General features: G+C 49.3%; 4 protein-coding genes across 4 annotated transcripts; all 4 read left to right on the top strand.

The window, feature by feature from the left end:
• Positions 1-98: 98 nt before the first annotated feature.
• On the top strand, positions 99-3,066 carry VFPPC_04058 (hypothetical protein; the record flags this gene model as incomplete). The annotated part of the gene is made up of 4 exons (XM_018283470.1): positions 99-344; positions 1,478-1,990; positions 2,047-2,209; positions 2,291-3,066. The coding sequence occupies 4 exons, from the start codon at positions 99-101 to the stop codon at positions 3,064-3,066; spliced, it is 1,698 nt and encodes a 565-aa protein (XP_018144552.1).
• Positions 3,067-10,519: 7,453 nt separating this feature from the next.
• On the top strand, positions 10,520-11,143 carry VFPPC_04056 (ribokinase; the record flags this gene model as incomplete). The annotated part of the gene is made up of 2 exons (XM_018283468.1): positions 10,520-10,863; positions 10,933-11,143. The coding sequence occupies 2 exons, from the start codon at positions 10,520-10,522 to the stop codon at positions 11,141-11,143; spliced, it is 555 nt and encodes a 184-aa protein (XP_018144550.1).
• Positions 11,144-12,931: 1,788 nt separating this feature from the next.
• On the top strand, positions 12,932-15,308 carry VFPPC_04054 (neutral/alkaline nonlysosomal ceramidase; the record flags this gene model as incomplete). Its single annotated transcript, XM_018283466.1, has 3 exons — positions 12,932-13,531; positions 13,621-14,151; positions 14,208-15,308. 3 exons carry the CDS (start codon positions 12,932-12,934, stop codon positions 15,306-15,308), a joined length of 2,232 nt encoding a protein of 743 aa, XP_018144548.1.
• Positions 15,309-17,824: 2,516 nt separating this feature from the next.
• VFPPC_04052 (trehalose-phosphatase) lies at positions 17,825-20,671 on the top strand (the record flags this gene model as incomplete). The annotated part of the gene is made up of 3 exons (XM_018283465.1): positions 17,825-17,950; positions 18,058-20,032; positions 20,106-20,671. The coding sequence occupies 3 exons, from the start codon at positions 17,825-17,827 to the stop codon at positions 20,669-20,671; spliced, it is 2,667 nt and encodes an 888-aa protein (XP_018144547.1).
• Positions 20,672-21,303: the final 632 nt, after the last annotated feature.

Raw genomic sequence — 21,303 nt, 5'->3', positions numbered from 1 at the left:
CTGTTGTTGCCTGGCTGTTGATAGCTCAATGCCGCCGAGCGTACCAACTTCCAGCAATCAACTATATTCTCTGTAGTCCAATTACCACAACACCTGCCATGCCACGCAATTCCGTAAAACCCGACCTCCGAACAGAAGTATACAAACTCGCAAAACTGGGCAACGTCCAGGCTGGTATTCCTCCAGCGTTCCGCGTCCTCCCTGTAATGGCAATTGCAGCAGGGGGGGCGGTATCCAGGTTTACCGGGCAAGGGAACAAAGTAGAGGAGCTGCTCCTCGGACATGACGAGTTATTTCTTCTACAAAGTCCCAACACTACGAACAACTCAATTTCTTCACTACATGTATATCCACGAGCTGGGGTTAAAGCAATGTGTGGCAACTGCCGGCCAAAGCTGTCTTTGCGCAGGACTACCCTGGAGTTTGACACAGAATATGCAAAAGTATCACGGCTGTTGATCAGTCAGGCTTATCTGGCAAGAAATTCTGAAAGGGAGGGTATGAGCAAATTCGACAGGAGTTAGGAACATTGGGGGTGATGTAAACAAGTATTTACGAACCGTTTTGTACAATATCAGAAACTCAACTCTTGCTTGCTCCTCTCTCCACCTTAGGCCCCGTCTGCAACAACACCTTCCAACCCAAACAGGTCAACAACTACTCCGTAGTGCAACCATCCATCAAACTCGGCACATGCAGCTTCCCCAATTATCCCGGAGCACCGGTCCCTCAACTCCTCAACCTCCGCCGAACGAACGACGCCCCCAGACGGATATTGAAGAAACCGGCAGCTCAAATGCACCAGAACCGCGCCGAAAAGTGGATTTCTTTTACCCCGCCAAACTCCCCTGACCGGTCAAGGCGCGGTCCCGATAACCGAAGTGCCATCGGTCAAATCTGGCAGGAACGAAGCCAATTGCTGGAGCGCGGAAAACAAGCTGATTGGTCGGGTCGTATGACCATTCCCCTTTTGGGATTTTACTTCATCCAATATCCAAAGAAATCAGGCAGGTTCCTGGGCGCTCCTTCACCAATTGCGCCGCTACTTTCGGCTCTTTCGCCTATCACAAGCTTCACAAGCCAGCAACAGGAACACATCCGTCATATATCCTCAGTCGCGTGCCCCGTTCCGTCTTGAGGGGCTCGTACGTACAACACAATACTAATCACCGCTTTGCCAACTAGAAGCCAGACATTATTTTTGACATAACCATCTCATGAGTTGTTTCCACGTGGCCAGAGACGTAAATGCCCCGAGTGAAGCCTGGTCAGCGGCGACGTGCAAAAGCACCCAAGGTACGGACGGGGTGCCGAACATGCAAGTTAGTTCCATCTCGGATCGTCCCGTGCGATGAAACATGTAATGGTTTCTGGCCATTGCTTGGTGGGACGTGCTAATTGTTTCGTAAATCCAGGAGTAAGGTGGCATGATGGATTCGTGTGCGCTCGACTCGTTGAGGCTGACTGTTTGACCCAGCTCGCAGAGTCAAGTGTGACGAAACTCAGCCGGCATGCAATCGATGTTAGTCTATTCCCCAGTCCCTCACATGTTCTGAGCGGCAGTCTCACTCCTTTTGGATTTGATGGGTTAGGTACCACCACCGGCCGCATATGCGACGGCTACGATCCCGTCCGAGCCAACTCGGAGCCGAAGTTCATCGCCGTGGTGCCGTCACCCGTGCGTCAAGAAGAATCACGGTCGCTTCTGTATTTTCATGAAAAGACGCTCGCCCAAATGAGCACTTTTTTCCCAGACGAATTCTGGACTCGTCAACTGTTGCAGGTTGCTAGCTCGGACAGGTGTATTCGGCACTCAATTCTTGCCCTGTCCTCCTACCATGAGCTGTTTTCAACACCACAACAGGTCAACGGCTGCCAATTTGCGCTGCGGCATTACAATCTGTCAATCAAAGGGATACTTGGCTCCCCAAGAACGGCGGCAAATGCTCACATTTACCTGATGTCGTGCATCATGTTCATATGCATAGAGGTATGGAGTCTTGGCCTTGACCAAGGTCGCATAAACTGAACGTTTTGGTGTCACAGTCATTACGAGGCCACATACCTACCGTGGTACAATTAGCAAAAGCAGGATACAGAATACTCCAGGAACAAACTCAACTTGTGACTGATGCCAGCTCAAGTCCAAGTTCGACGGCATCCTCTGATACTACCACCTTCTTTGGCTTCGCCGACGGCTTCCTGCGTGGTATCATTGCCCAAATATACATGGCAAGCACACACGGCGTCAAATCTGGAAAATTATATCACTAACAGTTATAACAGCTAGTCAGAGACCTGGATCCGGAAATATCGGCCATTGTCACAGACATGCTCCGGTCTTCCGAGCACCAGCGCCCACCATACAACTTCGCCACATTGGTCGACGCGCAACAGGAGCTCAGCAACATCCGTCTTCAATTCGAGAGATGTGACATGACGGGACTGATGGACAAGATCTCGGCGTGGTCCATCGCATTCGAAGAGTTCAAGTTGCTGCATGCTGCCTCCCTCACGTCCCGCGCCGACAAACGAGCAATAGCGCTGCTGGAAACACAATCACGGTTTTGCGCCGTCGACATTGCCATCAACTGCGCCGGTGATCAAGTGAACCACCTTTTGTGGGATCGGTATATCAGTGCCTTTAGCGAGATGCTGGACTATGCTGAGACGGCTATGGATTTGCACGACCCAGAAACAAAGGGTGACCTGTCTCCTCAGTTCCACATGCACTCTGGCATCGTGCCGTTGCTGTACGGAATAATTACCAAGTGCCGAGACCCGGCGGTACGCAGAAGAGCCATTACTCTCATGTCGTCTCGTTCCTTGCAGGAGGGTGTTTGGAATAACCATTTAGTGCTGGGGGTGGCACGGAGAATCATGAGCGTAGAAGAGGACAGTGCAGGATTAATAGGCCCGACATCATGTAGGGACATCCCTGCTGAGTCTAGAGTGAGGTCAATTGCCGTAGTTGCGGGTGCGAGTGATAACCAGTATATGGTCGGTTACCAAGGGAGTCGGGGATGGTGGTGGGAACAAGCTGATTACGTTCCCGATGGTGTATAGTTGGACTATGTGGGAACGACTGTGAATTTACTTCAGCACATGTATGGCGTTTTAACTGGAATTACAATTGGAAGATAACGTAGGGATGTTGGTATAGGACATCGAACCGGAAGGATAATTTCCAGTCCTTAGGGTACAAATATTAAATATTCCGTCTGAACAGTAACTTGACGCAAATAAAGCCCCCCGTTGGAAAGCCACAGTATCTCGGCGAGTGAAACCTAAGACTGATGGGTATTTGCATAGTTCTAGTGGACGTTTTGCATTCCCGCGTCCAGTGTATTGCAATGTGCGTCCCTTACATTTCCATCAGCAATTGACTGTCGGTGTCCGTAATCGGCAGCAAATAAGCCATAATGCCAGCAGTCTACTCACGTCTCTATAAGCCTTCAAACTGCATAGTACCAGTATACCCGCACATGTGCATGGCCATCAACGCCGTCCAACGATGCTGAGTTGTCCATCGCATGGTTTGACAATTATTACAGAAAGATTAGTATGAAAAGAATTGTAGAGTTTAATTATAAAACACTAAATCAACTGAAGGTAAAGACGCCGGCAGTCTTTCATTCACCACCGTACAGTCTGTATGTAGGTTCTCGCATCTTGTTCAGAGCCTGGCTGAGACAACTTGCAATGCGGCTATCGAGAGATCTTGATCACGGCCAATCACAGCCACCGACCGGATTTAGCGTGCCCGACTGCGTAATGCCCGCAAATCAAACGGCACGGCACGAATTAGCGCGGTATCGGTCCATTTTCCGACCAGGGGCATTTACAACGAAGATTCGATGCAGGCATGATGCGGCCAGCGCAGAGCACTTGCGCTGAATTTACAATGCATCAAACTTGAATGCTTACCAAACATGTCTGGTAGATGCGAAACGTAAGGCGAGTCTACCCGCAAACGCAAAGGAGTTAATTAATTTAGTTTTTATGTGTAAATGTTGTTTTTGAAAACTTGCTGCTCGCTACCGATGTAGTAGGGGCTTGCAAATGTACCCCAATATCTGGATCGTGGTACATCATGCACGCCCCTCTAGATCGCGGCCGTTCATGCGACCACGGTAATACCCGTGCCAAAGTTTAAGCAACATATGTATGGCTACTGACTAGAGAGGGAAGTATTCGCACTTGGATTATAGTAAGTTGTTGCTGTGTTCCATTTTGGCTCAAGAAACAGAGCCGATATCTCTTAGCACTGCAAGATGCTGCAGTTCACCACCCACGGATCCAATCAATCATATTCGAAAAGTTTACAGAACATGAGAAGGTAACCCAACCCGGGAAAAAGAATACAAAAAAAAAAAGGGAAGACTTATTTACGGCAAGACCAAAAAAAACATACAACACCAGGTATTCGCTGGTCGTCACCGACCCAACTACTAATCCGGCGCTCGCATGGTTATCGCTCGGAGATCGGACGGGATCCAGATTTGTCATGCGGCTGTGGTCGTATGTGGAAGGGGGGTGGAGTAAATTGGTTGATAAAGGCGCTATTTTACAAGATTGCGTCTGACTACCTAGGTAGTCACATAGCCTTTTGCATGGGTTAGGTTACATTCTCGTGCCTTCAATGGTCAGCACCAACGCCAGCTTGGAATTGGGGATCCACAATGGTGCTTGGAGGAGCTGGTCAAGGTGTGACGGTTTTGCGTACTGCCGTAGCTACTTACTCCTTGGTCTGTTACATGCTGCGTCTGGGTTTAGAGGACTGACACAGGAGACAGCGGGCTACCTGCACCGACTTGGGTCCATGTCTAGCAGAATGTGATAATGGTGTCAACATAGACCACCATATGTGACCAGAGCTGGCTTATGTCAAGATTGAAGCGAGGCAACAGTCAGGTATTTTGAAAACTCAATTCTGTATACCTAAACTATAACGCTTAATAGAAGCTCCTGTCCGGCACACCAGGCCCCTTAGGCTTGTGCATTTATTTCCAAAAAGTGCCAGGGTCCTGGCCCATGACCGTTGAGCCAATGGACAGAACGTAAAAGTTTCCTTGCTCTATTGCCTCATACTCTCTAACCGTATTTCTTTACCAGAATCTCATTGATAGGCAACACCGTTCCATTAGCGTCGATAAGATATTGTTGAAGCATCGACTCGGCCGAGTTGGTGGTGGGCAGGTGTAACTGCGAAGCCAGACTCTTAGGCTCTCTAACCAAGTAAGAAGTGTCAGTAGTTGTCATTCGTAATCCATGTAAGACCAACGAACCTCGACCAACTTCCTTGAATGTTATGAGCGTTGCGAGATGTGGTACTAGCCGTAGTGTTGTCCCGCCCAGTTTCCACGACGATAGAGGATGTGGAGTGGCTAGACATTGCAAAGTGTCAACATAAAAGATGAAAAAACACAGTATAACATGCAATCAAATAGCCTTTGTTTTTGTTGCCGGATCAAATATGTTCAAGAGAAGAATGGTCACCGTCAAGTGGGAGAACTCATCAATATATGTACGTGCCGCCCGCGTCCACGCAGGGGGCATGTTATCTAGTTGGGCAAGCTAACAAGTTCCGGGCTAAGGCTGCAAATGGCCATGAAATCACAGAGCCTCAGCGCCGTACTTGGCTGAAATTTCAAAGTTGGTGTGACGGGACAGAGTCCCCATGCACATCCTTGCAGGTGTCAAGCAAAATCAAGGCTACATGCACGGAGTAGCCTGTGATAGGTCACCTTGCCCAATTGATGCAAAGGCGACTTGCGAACTACAACGTGGAGGAGATTAGATGAACAGCCCCCATCCGCTGCTGAATCGAACAACCAGTGCTGATTCGCCCATCCGGTGCTGAGTCGCCAAAGACAATGCTCCGGTACGGCTTACTTGACGGATTATCTGATACTAGACCAGAGCAGGCGAGACATGCCTGTGGCTTTTCATGCACCACTCAACTTATTTGAACTTCACTCTCTTAAGGTTAGTTGAGGTTAGGCACGGTGTAGCCTCGTCTTACCGCATGCCCCAGACAACGAGGTAAGACGGGGCCGTCCAGTCATATTCCATATTCAGGAATCTATTCCCATCAGCCGTTCGCGCGTGGTTGCCCATAGACTCGCAAACATCGTAACTAAATGGCGGCGGCTAATCCGAGAAGGGATCAGTAGTCTATAAGATCTATGGCACCCTGGGGTCTAGACAATACAAGTTGCAATCCGGAATCATCCTTATAGCGATCCAACGCGATTGTTTTCCATTCATGCCATTCCAAGCCGCCATCCACCCCTATTGCCTCCTGAAGTCCACGAAAAAGACCGACAAATCCATCCCAGTCAGCAAGGTCATAACCACAGCAGAATGCAAAACGATGCTGGAGCCGTCCATTCCAGACAGATTGCGCGAGATCTCGACGTCCCTTTTCCTCGAGAAACTGCGCAAAGGCAATCTCGTTATCACCTAGACTGTTCTTGCCATCGTAGAAACCCCCAACCGGCAAGAAACCAATTGGGGAGTTAAAGGCCTGTGAAGCTGGTGCTGTGTGAGCCTACTCCCAATTGATGATTCCTGTGATATTAAACTGCTCGTCCACCAGAATATGGTCTCCCTTGTTGTCTGCGTGCTTTAGGTAGAATTTATCGTTGGTCTGACTTGAGGGTAATACAAGCGGCACTAGGTTAATGAGGAACCTGTGGACTAGATAGGCATCTATAGCACGTTGCGAGTACATTTCGTCTTGTACAATTAAGTCTAAGATCAGCTGTAGTGAAGACATGTGGTACTCCTTTGGAGAAGAGAAGGGGCCAGTTAGGCACATTTTGGATCTCACAAAGTTAGTGAGCGATTCTCGAGCATATGCGCCGACCTTAGAGATGCCAGGGTTATTAAGAGAGCCCAGGAGAGGAAAACGGTATTTGTGAAGCTCAATAAAAGTGTTGGCCAACTGACTTATAACCTTTCCCCTTTGTTCTTGATTTGCCACAGACCACCTTGGAGATTTTCCCGGTAGTTTCTGCATGAGGATGTAGCTAACCCTAACAGGATTGTTTGGACCATCTAATCCAAAATCATATACCTCCGGAGCAGGTATATTAGTTTGCTTTAAAAACATAAGGGTTGCAACCTCGCTCTGGATGATATAGTCTCGCAATGCTACCGGAGGCGATGTAGCGTTAACTCTTCGTATCCTGGCAATCCATATGATTCCATCTTCAAAACGAACTTTAATATGGTAGTTTATACCCCCCATGATAGAACTTCGAGTTTCTCAGTCATACTTAAGCGTGGAGATAGAACAGGACACGCCTTGACGAAGAGAAGAGGCTTGGGCTTTGAGCGCACGAGTATTGACTTTCTCTATCAAGCCAGTAAGCTCACGCTCTTCAGCAACTCGGGCTGCAGGATCATATGCATCCGCGTCCTGTTAGGAAAGTCAGTACGCGCATGTTTTCGATGAAAGATGAAGCGAACCTCCCACCGAGGGCAATCGTGATACCCTGGCTGCAAATGATGCGAGCATAGATGGCGACTACAAAGGACGCAATCACCAATAGTCCGAACAGCAGGCTTTTGGCAATGCTCAAAATCACAATTCCACATAGGCATTATGAAGGCGTCTTCGCGGACCTATCCGGAGTTTGGAGAGCGTTGTGGCACAAGATTCGATATTCGAAGGAGGTCAACATTCGTACGGTAAGGCTCTCTTCTGGGGCTCAATGTCGGAAAAAAACGGTTCATTGACCTTGCAATTCTGCCGGCTTGAATCCACGAAGGCCATGAATCCGGCCGTTAGAACTCAGTGAGAGGAAGAAGCAGGTGAGAGCTACGTGGGAGTTCATGAGAGGTCGAGTTCCGATCTGGGTTGTTTCGCTTAGCACAGAAGCCTGGGGCTGAGGCTAAGCATCGTCTATGATTTGGTCAGATGCCGTTGCATTTCGCAACTCTCGTGCAAGTGTGCTTCACTTGAAACGCTACCCATAATCAATAAGTTGGTGTTCTTAACTGCCGTATAGGACACACCTGTAAGACACATGAATAATTTTGATTCCAACCATCACAACGGGGACAATAACGGGCTGCCATAGTTCTATTCACATAGAGTATTATTGTCACGGGAATGGTATTATACCCTCTCAAAAAATACAAGTTTTCGAGGGACACACATAGTTTACTAGGAAGTAAGTCATTATACGTCCTAAATTTGGTCACCATTTTTGCCGTCAACTGACCATCACATTGCAGGCAGTCATCACAATACCAATACATTTATTTGCAATGATTGCCCCGATTTGTGCCAATTACAAGGGTCTGCCCACTTCTATCTTCTCCTACCTGTGAATAACGTCTTTTACTTTCTCTATCATTGACTGGAGCGAAGTCCTTTGTCGAGAGGCTCTATTGGGTACGTACATGCAAGTGTTTACTCAAGAAAACTATAGAGTCATTCAACTTCATTACCTTGTAAGCTATGACGCCTACAACAGTCCATTTTGCATGGAGATGTAGTTAACAGGTGTACAATAGCTCCTTCATAGTCTGCAATATAGTCCATTTCCAATGCAGCTAGATGTATGCTACGTGCTTGCAAAATCCAATTTGCTCACATTACCGCAGCAAAGGTGTAACAACTTCACTCTTTCCCTACACCCAGTTGTCCGCCTGAGTTCACAAGGTCACATGTTCAAGACAAGGGCATGTAGGATAGATATAAACGAATTATACCGCACACTGTACTAATATTTGATATAGGTAGGAAATAGCCAGCTGCAAAAACGGGATTTATAGTCTAGTACTTATTATAAGCTTCCATGTCAAATACGTTCTAGCCGTGACGCCGCGAAACCATCAGGCGCGGCCACATGCTGTATTTCGTAACTTGGAGCAACAAAAGGAAAGAGTTGTAAGCCAGGAGCAGTCGATAGCCTACCATTACCCGCCACGGAAGTCCACTACAGCTCCCGGGCTTTGAAGCCTGGTCGGATTGCCAATATAAAACAGCCAAGAGCAATATAGCGTTCGCGTTTCACAAGTTGTGGCTTTCTCTAGCATACAGGAACCAGACCGTATGTGAGAACGGACTCTCTAATTGTCCCTTCTGGTTCTGGGCTGCTCTCGTGGAAGGTTGGAAAACCCATTAGCAATTCACCCTTTAGCCTATGCAAAGGTTAATTAACCGTCACTACATTCGTTTCGACTACTTAATATAACATGCTCTTTAAATACAGCCTAGGTTTAAATAAAACTTCGTATTATGCTTGCTATTATCTTATGGGGTTCTTAACGCTTTGCTCTTAACCAGGCCCAAAGTTGACGGAAAATCCCTTATTCCATTAGAAGGGCGCAGAGTTGCAATCACTCTAGAATCTCTAACATGAGTAGCGTCAAGTATTTATACATGTCAGCGCTCATTGCCCCTTTCTCTCATCTTTTCTCTCCAAACCTTACCATACTTCCATTCCAGCCACGCAACTCCTGAGCACCCGAAACCTAGCCCACCAAATACGGTGAAGGTCCATCCGACCCCCATGGCGTCTATGAATACTTGTACAAGGGCGGCACCTCCCCCGGCGAGAAAGGCACGGACAATACTGTTCGCCGCTTGCGCCGATGAAGGCGTTTTCGGATGAACGTCTACAAGGAGTGTACCGCACATCTGGGCACAGTATTCGGTGAGTTCCTACACCATGTTGGGTGAATGAGGGGGGGAAGGACAGGTGTTAGAAGATGTTACATTGAACAAGATCGCTGTGGATAATCCCATGATAAAGTGAAGTACCAAAGAAAGAGCCATGTTCTATGCGTGAGTTAGTGCTTTTAATGCCATTGACTTACATTAGTCTTTACACAGCCTTGACCACTCTGAAATGCACTGACCAGCGAACATCTGCCAACATCAGCAACTTAGCCTTTCTACTTCTAACAGATGCCTACTCACCAAACAACAATGACACCAAAGACCATCGCTGTTATCGGAGGCTTGGATGCCGACTTGATCATGATTGCGAACCGCATGCCCAATTGCGGCGAAAGCGTGCTCGCAAGTCATTATCTAGAGGCCTTGGGAGGCAAAGGAGCCAATTCAGCCATTGCCACCCACCGGACATGTCACAAGAAGTCGTCGCAGAAAAGAAGCTCTTTTGATCTTGAGCCGGCCCGGCACGACACAGCAGTGCTAGCAACCTCAGCGGACAATTCACTCATAGTTGCAACGGAACCACTCACAATGGGTGATTCGGACGGCGACAACATCCAGGTCAAGATGATTAGCGCGGTCGGCGATGATAGGTACGGTGAGATGTTCATGGTCGAACTAAAAGAGAATAGCGTAGATACTTCTGGCATCGTAACAGTCCCCAATACGCGCTCAAGCATCTGTTTTGTCATGGTCGAGGACCAGACGCGCGAGAACCGGTGTCTCTTTACACTAGGCGCAACAGCAACTTGGAAGAGCTAGGATTTCGTTAACGCAGAGCAACTTAGAGGCGGGATTCAACCAGATCTGGTGGTGGCTCAGATGGAGATCGACAAGGAAGTGGTTAAAACTATGCTGGCAACCGCCGGTAATGCTGGCATTGACTTTTGTCTTAACGCAGCGCCCGCCAGCTCAATTAGCAGACATCTCTACCAACATCTAACGCATCTACTCGTGAACGAGCCAGAGGCAGCAATCATGTCAGGGCGTAATAGGGACGAAGTCAACCAAGACACTTGGCCTATCATCGCTGAAGAATTCCTAAGCCGTGGTGTAGCCAACGTGGTTATTACACTTGGTGCGAAGGGGGCATTCTACGCCAATGCAAGGGGGCGTGGCCATTGTCCTGCATTTGACGTCAAAGTCGAGGATACTACTGGCGCAGGGTACGTTTCTTTTCTCCTCCTACTTTGACCCTTTCAACGTGCCAGGCACTTTCTGATGGTGTTGATTAGGGACACTTTCACAGGGGCATACGCCTCGGATTACCTGCGGCAGAAGGCTGGAGGGACGTGGGACATCAAGAGTGCCGTCATTCGTGCTAACAAGGCTGCTGCTATTACGATTCAAAGCGTGGGGGCTCAACATGGGATTCCTTGGTCGGATGAGATTGACAATTTTGATGCACCTGAGAAATCTCTCGCTGGACTTGGTAGTGAGACTTGAATGATTGGGCATTGTGGTACAACCTGTTATCACACACAGGGTTGAACATACCCATCTCGGTCAATTTTTGGAAATATCAATCCATCTGCCATCTTTTGTCGTCACTTCCTTGTTCCCCCCTCCTTATGTGGCCCATTAGCATAGCATAATTCGGTATCAGCCATCCTTTAATATGTTTCCATTCCAGTCTGAGAATTATAAGAGACTCGGCGAAGTCGGGAGTCAAGATCGCAATGTAAGCGGCTCTGACACCGGACGGCTCTGGGCGCTAAAGGACCTCAGAAAATGGGCAACCTCATCATGCCTATTATTGGTAGCCCAAGATAGAGACGTTAAGCCTTGAGAGTCGGGCGCTTCGAAGTTTGCTCCGTTCTCTAAGAGAACGCGTACCACCTCCTCATGACCTTTTGTCAGCCGCCAGCAAGAGAGGGGTCTGTTGGTCCTCTGGATCAAGTGCCTCTATATTGGCACCTTTTTCGAGGAGTAGTTTAGTAATTACAGCATATTCCTTCTCTGCAGCCCAAGAGAGTGGTGTTTGACGTGAATTATCAACAGCATCGACCTCTACACCATGCGAGTCTCTGGTGGAAAGACCACACTAAAAGGGCAAACATGGGCAGCATGAGTTCTATATAGGTGAAACGAGGCTTGCCATACGTTAATACAACCACATGTAGAACAGTATTCCACCATACTCGTATGTCACCGAGGACGGACAAGCTAATTCGTCCCCTCCACACCAACGAGACATTGTGGCAGAGTCAGCCCGGTAGGGTAGAAGATCGCGCTTGCTTCCAAAAGTAGCAAGATGAGAGACTTAAGAGTTTGCCGCACACAAGCCAGATAACTGAGTGATTACAGCTGTATTGTGCCACCAATGATATGATCCTTCGTCCGGATTACATAGTAGAATCTGTGCCCTTCCTCCCCGCACCGAGGCATCGATGGACGCACCAAAGCACGAAATGTAGCCGGTCAACCATTACGCGAACTCAATATTTAAGCGACATGCTAGAATACGCCATCTTTGCTCGTACGAACTCCGACGTCATATGACTAGTATCGATCGGCAAACTCGCTTAGAGAGCCATGCTGATCCGGGGAAATAGAGCCCGAATGACCACTTCCCCAGATTAGCTGCGCGCCTTGCATCTCGACATAATGAGTAACTTGGATGCCTCAAATGCACATACGATGGCAACCATTCTGCTTGTAGAAGTATTGTACGAGCTGTCCAATAGGCTGTCAGCTACTCATTCAACCACTTCCCTTTTGGGTTGGTGATCACCTCAATTGCCAGCACTAACCATGGCCCACTTTGCTGCCGGCAGCTGTGACCGCTGGGTGTGAGACATGGGCACGGATATATCTGGTAAAGTTAATTATCGCGTAACGGTGATATGGTATCGACCCTTGTAGAGGGTGCCTGAATGTCGTCGATAAGCGTCACCCAGAGGTTTGCGAAGGTGTAGTCGAGGAAATGGATCAGGTACACCTGATCGTCGTACGCACACGACAATGAGCGCGCTTGCGACGCTGGAATGTGCGTGTGTGACTGGCAAACGAAGGCACCAATCACGACAAAATCGGACTTTAAATGGCCACAAAGGCCGAGGAAGGTTGCCAATAAAGTCGGTGTCTTCCCTCGGTCAAGGGCATCTGGCGTGGACTATTCTCGTGGCATTCCGTTACGCTATCGCCAAGGTCCCTTTCCCTGGGGCTATTGTGGCTATACCTATCGCTGTTAACTGAAACAAAGTGTGAGGGAGCTGCAAACAAGTGTGAGCCATGGAGACACCACGTCGTTTGCTGTCGTGGCTCAGTGTATTCACGCTGCTCCTATCAGCTGCTGTCGGAGCAGTCGCTTTGCCAGGTTCATTCAACGATCAAGGCCAACAGGAATGGTCAAAGATCAAGTCGAGAGTTGCCTCCGGACGTCAAAATAATTCCACTCGCGACACATACCTCATTGGCGTTGGCAAAGCAGACATTACAGGCCCCGTCGCTGACATTATTCTCACTGGCTATGCAAACCTCGAACAAGTCGGTGGTGGTATTCGGCAGAGACTCTTCAGTCGTGCCTTTATCATTGGTGACGTGGATAATCCAAATGACAGAATTGTCTATGTTGTTCTTGACAATCTCGTTGGGGACACGGCAGTCCGGTATGGCGTTTTAGATGGCCTCAAAGCCTTGGGGCCAGACTATCTCGCATATGGCCAACACAACGTGGCACTTGCGGCGACACATAGCCATTCTGCTCCAGGTGGCTGGAACAATTATCTGATCCCCCAGATCCCAGGGCTAGGGTTCAGTAAAGAAAGCTATCAAGCCATTGTGGATGGGGCTGTCCTCTCCATCAAACGAGCACATGAGAACATTGAAGAGGTAAGGCAGATGATCTTCAACGCAATATTGCGTTGGCAATATCACCCTCCAGCTCGGGAATAGTCATATACTGACATGTATTAAACAAGGGATACCTTGATGTGGGCACGACCGAAATCACAGATGCGTCCATCAATAGGTCCCAATGGTCATACTTGCACAATCCTCCGGAAGAGCGTGCCAAGTACAGCGCATCAACTGACACAACCATGACCTTGTTGTGCTTCACTCGGGCCTCAGATAATAAAATCACTGGAGTGTTGAATTGGTTTCCGGTCCACGGTACTTCCCTTTACCGGAACAACACCCATGTTGCGGGGGACAATAAAGGTCTTGCAGCATGGATGACAGAGCAAGCCATGAAGACAGACTCTGCATTTGCAGACGGGTTCGTCGCGGCATTTAGCCAAGCAAACCTCGGAGATGCGACTCCTAATATAGAGGGCGCATGGTGCGAAGATGGGTCGGGTAAGCAGTGTGATTTTGAGAATGCAACATGTGCAGATGGAACAGTCGCAAAGTGTCAGGGGCGAGGTCCGCATTGGCAAGTTCAGGACCAAGGAGCAAGCAGCTGCCACGAAATTGCACTTCGTCAATTGAAAGGTGTCAAAGAGATATTGGTGAGTGTTGGACGACCGATGTGTTTGAGTGTAGCATACTGACTCCATCTTTCCAGGCTACCATGTCCAAATCGTCCACTCCAGTCCAAGGGTCAACCGTCAAATCTTTTCATTTCTTCCACGATATGGAATATTGGGAGTTCACATTACCGAATGGCAAGACGGCAATGACGTGTCCCGCGGCTCTTGGTTACGCTTTTGCAGCTGGCACAACTGATGGCAGAGGCGAGTTTGACTTTGTGCAAGGAGACAATGGCAAACCGCATAACCGCCAGTGGGACTTTCTTCTGCACCTCATCAAGGATCCATCTCAACGTCAGACAGACTGTCAAAAGCCGAAGCACATATTTCTGAGTGCAGGGGAGCTCAAGCACCCGTACGAGTGGGAACCAAGCATTGTCGATGTCATGATGTTCAGGGTTGGACAATTGGTTATGATCCTAAGCCCAAGCGAAGTCACAACAATGAGTGGTCGTCGTTGGAAGGAGGCTGTTGGAAAGCAGGCAGCCAAGTTTGTGCCAGATCCAATTGTAGTCCTAGGGAGTCCGGCCAACACATATGCGCACTATGTTGCAACACCAGAGGAATATGACGTTCAGCGCTATGAAGGAGCTTCAACCCTCTTTGGCCGTCATGAACTCGACGCTTATATCAACTTGACTGTGAGTAACATGCACTACTTGAAGCCCAACGCAACAGATAAGCCAGAGCAAGGAAAGTTGCCTCAGGACAATAGGAAGAATTCCATCAGTCTTATCACGCCTGTGATTTATGATACGCCTCCGCCATTCCGGGCATTTGGTAAGGTTTTGAGCCAGCCCAAGGCTTCGTACAAACGTGGCGACACAATCAGAGCAACTTTTCAAGGAGCGAATCCGCGCAATAATCTCCGTTTAGAAGACACCTTTGCAGCAGTTGAGAAGCAAGGAGCGAATGAGAAATGGAGCCAGGTGGTTGACGATTCGGACTGGTACCTTGTGTATACGTGGCGGCGCACAAGCACCATCTTGGGATATAGCGAGGTCGATTTTACGTGGGATACGTCCGGGAACGCTGTGCCAGGGACCTATCGCTTCAAGTATTACGGCGATGCAAAGAGAATTGGCGGTGCGATTGAAGCATTTACCGGTACTAGTGATCCGTTCAAGATTAGCTAGACCACCCTGCTCATTGACAATGTGGAAATTGATGAGAAGACGAATACAGCCTCACGAGTTTGACTCCATGCCTTGTGTGAACAATGCTCCCATTCTGCCATGCCATCTTCGGTAGGTAGCACGGCTTTTGTCCCGTTTCGCCTTGCATGGGCACAGATGAATGTGGTTGAGCCAGGCTTGGTCATTGGTGCCCGAAACAAACCAGTTCTCTGATCTCAACACGGAATACCGAAAGCCGCAGCAAAGAACTGTCGCTCACCGTAATTTTCGCCTCAGCTCCGAGTAGGATGAGCTAGTTATGTAGGTGTCTTGGACCCTGCAGCGTTACTTCGCAGTCGGTGGCGTGGCGCGTGTGCTGTATGTAGCATTTGCACCTGCTGCATGTTGGATGCGTGACAACTCTGATAAGATCTATTGGATGATTGGGAGAAGACGATGCCAGTTGATGCAGCACCACAGTATCAAGGGCCTCTTACAGCCCTGACCACGTCGCAGCTATCTACCTTCTTGCGATGGTTGAACTTGGATAAAGACGACCGGACCGACCCTTGGTTTGTTTGGGTCGACAGCAAGAACGGAGTATTACCCTGCAGGGCCCTCGTTGATTATTTTTTGGGTGCGAATTTCGCTTACGACGTGGCGAGAGATGAGTCTGTCATTAGCAAAAATGATCTAATAACAAAGAAACAGTGGTAATCATGGACCGTCTTGTTCCTCATGTGAAGACACTGGCGGGAGAATCCATGATGTTCGAAGTTGATGGATAATATGGTTGATTAAGTCTCGGCTGACGCGTCGAGGGAAAGTTGCGCACATCGCGCCTGCCCCTCATCGCTTGTTGAGTGTTGCCCCTCCTTCCTTGGATTGCATCGCGTCTGGTCTGGTCAATGCAGCACGTTTTGTCTTGTGCATCAGACTCTGTGAAGCTTGGGCCAGGTGAATCATGCATGCTCTTTATTTATGTCGCGCAAGTGGCGTGGCATTTAAGCCATCCGCACGCATGGCTGGGCGCAAAATTGTAGCTTCGCTAATGGTCTGCCGACATTGACCACGGTCAGGCACCAAAGACATTGTATCGGCAAGGTCAAATCGTTGACAGCCAAATGCGCCCGTTGCTAGGGGATAATGGTCTGGTGCATGTGCACCAAGCGTCAATAAGTAGGTGTAGCGTTGCAGGGCTGCCAGATCCGGCGGTTACAAGGACCAGGATTGTGAGATCAAGGCTTGGCTCTGTTAAGTTTGGTGCAGGGAGCGTCAATGATGGAATTTGAGGGACTTCACAGTTCTTGAGAGAGAAAGCCACCAGAGGAGTCTGCCGGCATCTGCATGGTTTCCTCAACTGCAGAATGTCTGCAGTCTTTGTTATTGAAATGTTGATCATCAATTACCACCTGCCCGCTCCTCACGGTCACCAGTTGAGAGATATTGTATCTTGCAGTTAGGTCGAGTTGTGCATGGGATAAACTTTGTGCATCTTGAGCGCGGATCTGTCTTAGTGCCTTCACATGTTCTCCATTCGGGTCTCGCCCACAAATGATCCCACAGCTTTTCTCGACGAGCCCAAAAGCCAAGGTGGAAGAAGAACGGCCCACAACATCCAGGACAAGAAGCTCCAGTCCATGTCTGCAGGTTGGAGACATTGGGAGTGAACAGCCGATGTGATTGATCCAAAGTTTAGATCCAGACCGGACCGAACCTGAACAGCAGAGAGTCCAGATGCGGCGACACCCAGGCTTGTAGCTCGGTCGAGCGATTTATCCACGTCTTGCGCTGCAAACCATTGCCAGCAAACCATTGAACCATTCGTGTCTCAACTGGAGCGGTGACAGGCTTGCAGCCCCCAGAACCATTGGACTAGACTACTTACTGCTCCGGAACAAGTCTCGGAAATATTTTGAGGCTTGAGTGCTCGTTGTTGGCTCTCCACTAGCTTCGTCAATTTCTCAATTCAAGGAAGCGCATTTCCCTCCACATCTGCCGAGGAAGCACAGCCGTTCCAGCTTTCTACGAACCAACACACCCACCACGCACGAAACAAAGACATCGACAGTGCCAGTGATAAGCGTCAGTGACGTAGCATTCGCGGCAACCAACAAAGCAAGTGGGACACCAATCGATGCACTCACGATAATAATCTCGTTGGCCACAAGTGCTGGTCTGATCTGGTCTGATCTGGTCTGGCATCTATCCTCAGCTCAGCCCAGCCCAACTCTCCTACCAACTATTCCCTCGAGTGGGACCAAACTGGGACTTGACTGGGACTTGCATGCACCTTCCCAGCGTCATACCCCTCACCCCCCCAAAGCACTCAAAGCAATCAAAGTACTCAAAGTCAAGACAGGCTCCTTCACATTCACAGCTCGCTTGCGACTCCCTGTCTACTAGGTAGCTGGGCGACCAGTTGAGCTCAATTTCTCAAATCCTCTTTTAAACATCCATAGACCTCGATCTTCCCCTACGAACCATACCGTCGTCGGCAACAACGAGTCGACTCTCAGAGCCTGCTCGCACCAGCCATGGCGCGCCGTGAGTCTCTATCAGAGATTCGCGCCGCCAACCCCGATTTAGGCCTCAGCGGCAACATTATTTCTGTCGCATTCAACATCCCCTACTCCTTTACCTATCGCAAAGGGAGCGATTGGGTGAGTTCTCTGTCAAGAACACGATATCTGCCATCCTGCATTTTCCTCCTTGCCCTTTGGGGCTCATGAGTCTTATAGCATAAGCTAACGCTCGCCAACTTCTACAGAACCTGACACCTCGCCGAGGTCAATCTGCTCTCTTCGACTCTTTCGCCTACCTGTCCTCCGATGCAACACCGTGGAACCATACTCTTGTGGCCTGGACAGGCGAGATAGACTCTCCGCAAGAGTCATCCATCCCACCCACCGAGCCCGCCGCCCAAACCACAAACACCAGCACTCTCTCGTCTAACCAAACTACGGTGGGCATTTCATCTTTGAATGCCCTGTCCGCACCCGTACCTGTTGACGGGAACACTCGGCTTCCTACACCGCCTCCCTTTGACGGCCTATGGCTGCCAAAAGAGGACCAAACCAAGTTGGAGTATGCGCTTTCTCACAGCAAAACCATCCGTACGGTCCCGGTATGGCTCTCGGACGAGGCGGACGATACAGAGGATGGTATCCTGCTCAAGGACCAGTCAAGATGGCGGCGATACGCCCATCATGACCTCTACACCCTTTTCCACTACAAACAACACGAGCCTACCGACGGTCGCAAGGAGCGCATCCAATGGGCCGACTACTACCGAATGAACCAAAAGTTTGCAAACAAGATAATTGAAATCTACAAGCCTGGAGACATTGTCATTGTCCACGACTTTTACCTCATGCTCCTCCCCAGCATGCTGCGCCAACGGAATCCAAACATGTACATATCCTTCTTCCTGCACTCTCCGTTCCCTAGTAGCGAGTTCCTACGGTGCCTCCCGCGGCGAAAGGAGGTGCTAGAAGGAGTTCTCGGAGCGAATTTGGTTGGCTTTCAATCGTACAGCTACTCGCGGCACTTCTTGAGCTGTTGTACTCGGATTCTTGGCTTTCCTTCCGATACCCTCGGTATCGATGCTTACGGGACCAGGGTCCAAGTAGGTGTCTTTCCCATTGGCATCGATGCGGGCAAGGTGGAGATGCATGCGTGGGCAGATTCCGTCAATCAGAAATACGACGCGCTGAAGACGATGTACGCCGGGAAAAAGATCATTGTTGGACGTGATAGGCTCGACAGTGTCCGTGGTGTGGCACAGAAACTTCAAGCATTCGAAAGATTTCTCGAAATGTACCCCGAATGGAGAGAAAAAGTGGTCTTGATTCAGGTTACTTCACCTACGAGCCTGGAGGCTGAAAGGGATGAAGACGAGAGCAAGATAGCTACGCGCGTGAATGAACTTGTCATGAAGATCAATGGAGAGTTTGGTAGCTTGGGGTTCTCGCCGGTGCAACATTATCCGCAATATCTGAGCCAAGACGAATATTTTGCTCTTCTTAGAGCTGGAGACATTGGCCTAATCACTTCTGTTCGAGATGGCATGAACACCACCAGCTTGGAGTATATTATTTGCCAAAGACAAGGCAATGGGCCCCTTATTCTCTCAGAGTTTAGTGGGACGGCCGGAAGTCTTGGTGATGCAATTCACATCAATCCTTGGGATTTGACTGGCGTTGCGGAGAAGATCAATAGCGCACTTACCATGTCTGATGGCGAGCGGATCCGAATGCAAACTCGTCTGTACAAGCACGTTACAACATACAATGTTCAAGCGTGGATCAGCAAGTTTATTCGCAAAGTATACAACGTGCTCGGCGAATGCAACACAGCCAATGCCACACCTCTGCTTGACCGTGCTGTGCTGTTATCCAAGTACAAATCGGCCGGCAAGAGATTATTCATGTTTGACTATGATGGCACGTTGACGCCCATCGTTCGTGAACCTAGCGCCGCGATCCCTTCTGAGCGCATTACACAATCTCTGAAACGTCTTGCCGACGACCCGAAAAACGCGGTGTGGATTATTTCTGGCCGGGACCAGGAGTTCCTCAAGCAGCACTTGGGCCACATTTCCCGACTAGGATTTTCGGCCGAGCACGGCAGTTTCATGAGAGACCCCGGGTCTGAGGAGTGGATCAACCTCGCAGAGACGTTTGATATGGGGTGGCAGGCCGAGGTTATGGAAGTGTTCCAGAAATATACGGACAGAGTTCCTGGTACGTGAGATTGGTGCGGGTGTGAGGGACGAACGGTTGAAGTTGTGGTTGGACAGAGCTAACTGGGTAGCAGGCTCCTTCATCGAACGAAAGCGATGCGCACTTACATGGCACTACAGGCTTGCGGACCCGGAACAAGGTGTTCACATGGCACGAGAGTGTCACAAGGAGCTCGAAAGGACTGTGAGCACAAAATGGGACGTTGAGGTGATGCCTGGAAAGGCAAATGTAGAAGTTCGACCCACCTTCATCAACAAGGGCGAGATTGCCAAGCGACTTATTTCCACTTACCACAATCCGGATGGTGCTCCGACAAAGCTCAACCCCAGCCCGGGACGCGTCGAGTTTGCACTCTGCATGGGCGACGACTTTACGGACGAGGACATGTTCCGCAGCTTGAATGGAGCTACTGGCGAAGTCTTACACCCGGACCACGTCTTTACTGTGACGGTTGGAGCCAGCACCAAGGTGACGCTGGCGAAGTGGCATTTGCTTGAGCCTGAGGATGTTATTGAGTGCGTGGCACTCCTTGCGGGTGTTGGTGACCCGTCCAGCTTGAAGCAGATGGGCGAGGTGAACCTGGCTGCGTTGAGTACTGTAGCGGGCCAGATTCCCCCATCCGAGATAGCGGACTTGTAGATGAAAGTGGGCACAGAGCGAATCAATGGGGCACAAGAAGTAGGAGAATGCTCTGTGTGGCACGGAGTTTGAGAGGACACTACATCCCGACAGGTGTGACGGGACGATTTGGGACTACCTGAAAGAAATAGACAAGGCATTTTGATAGATGATCAGGGACCGAGGCGCATTCGACTGGGAAAATAAGAATATCAGAGAGTCAAGAATAGAAGAGATGAATGATGGCATCTTATCGCGAAAGACAAGGCGGAAAGTGGGAGATGATGTTTTCGTTACGCTGACCTGGAGGTGATTGCTCTTGGCAACTTGGCAGCAGCATGATGGTGGTTTATACATAGCACTTGGATTGCCTTGAATATTAAACTTGACTTGGATTTCGTTGATGTGCGTCTGCACAAACTAACATTCTGTGAGGTTATTGGTTTTGGCATGGGTGGCTTGTAAGTATTGGATGGAGACATGGGTTGGGCAACAAGGTGTTCTTGGCATACATGCTCGTTGACGGCAAATACGTCATAGACAGATGAGACTCGCAAAAGACTTGACAACGGCGATTACGATTAATGAATGGGTGCGACGGAATCACCATAGCCCGTCTTACTCGTAAATTTTATTTCCGGCAGAAAAACGGT

The sequence above is a fragment of the Pochonia chlamydosporia genome, chromosome 3, assembly GCF_001653235.2.
Source record: "Pochonia chlamydosporia 170 chromosome 3, whole genome shotgun sequence".
Lineage (NCBI taxonomy): Eukaryota > Fungi > Ascomycota > Sordariomycetes > Hypocreales > Clavicipitaceae > Pochonia > Pochonia chlamydosporia.
The sequence above is the reverse complement of the archived record's forward strand: the minus strand, read 5'-3'. Positions and strand labels throughout refer to the sequence as shown.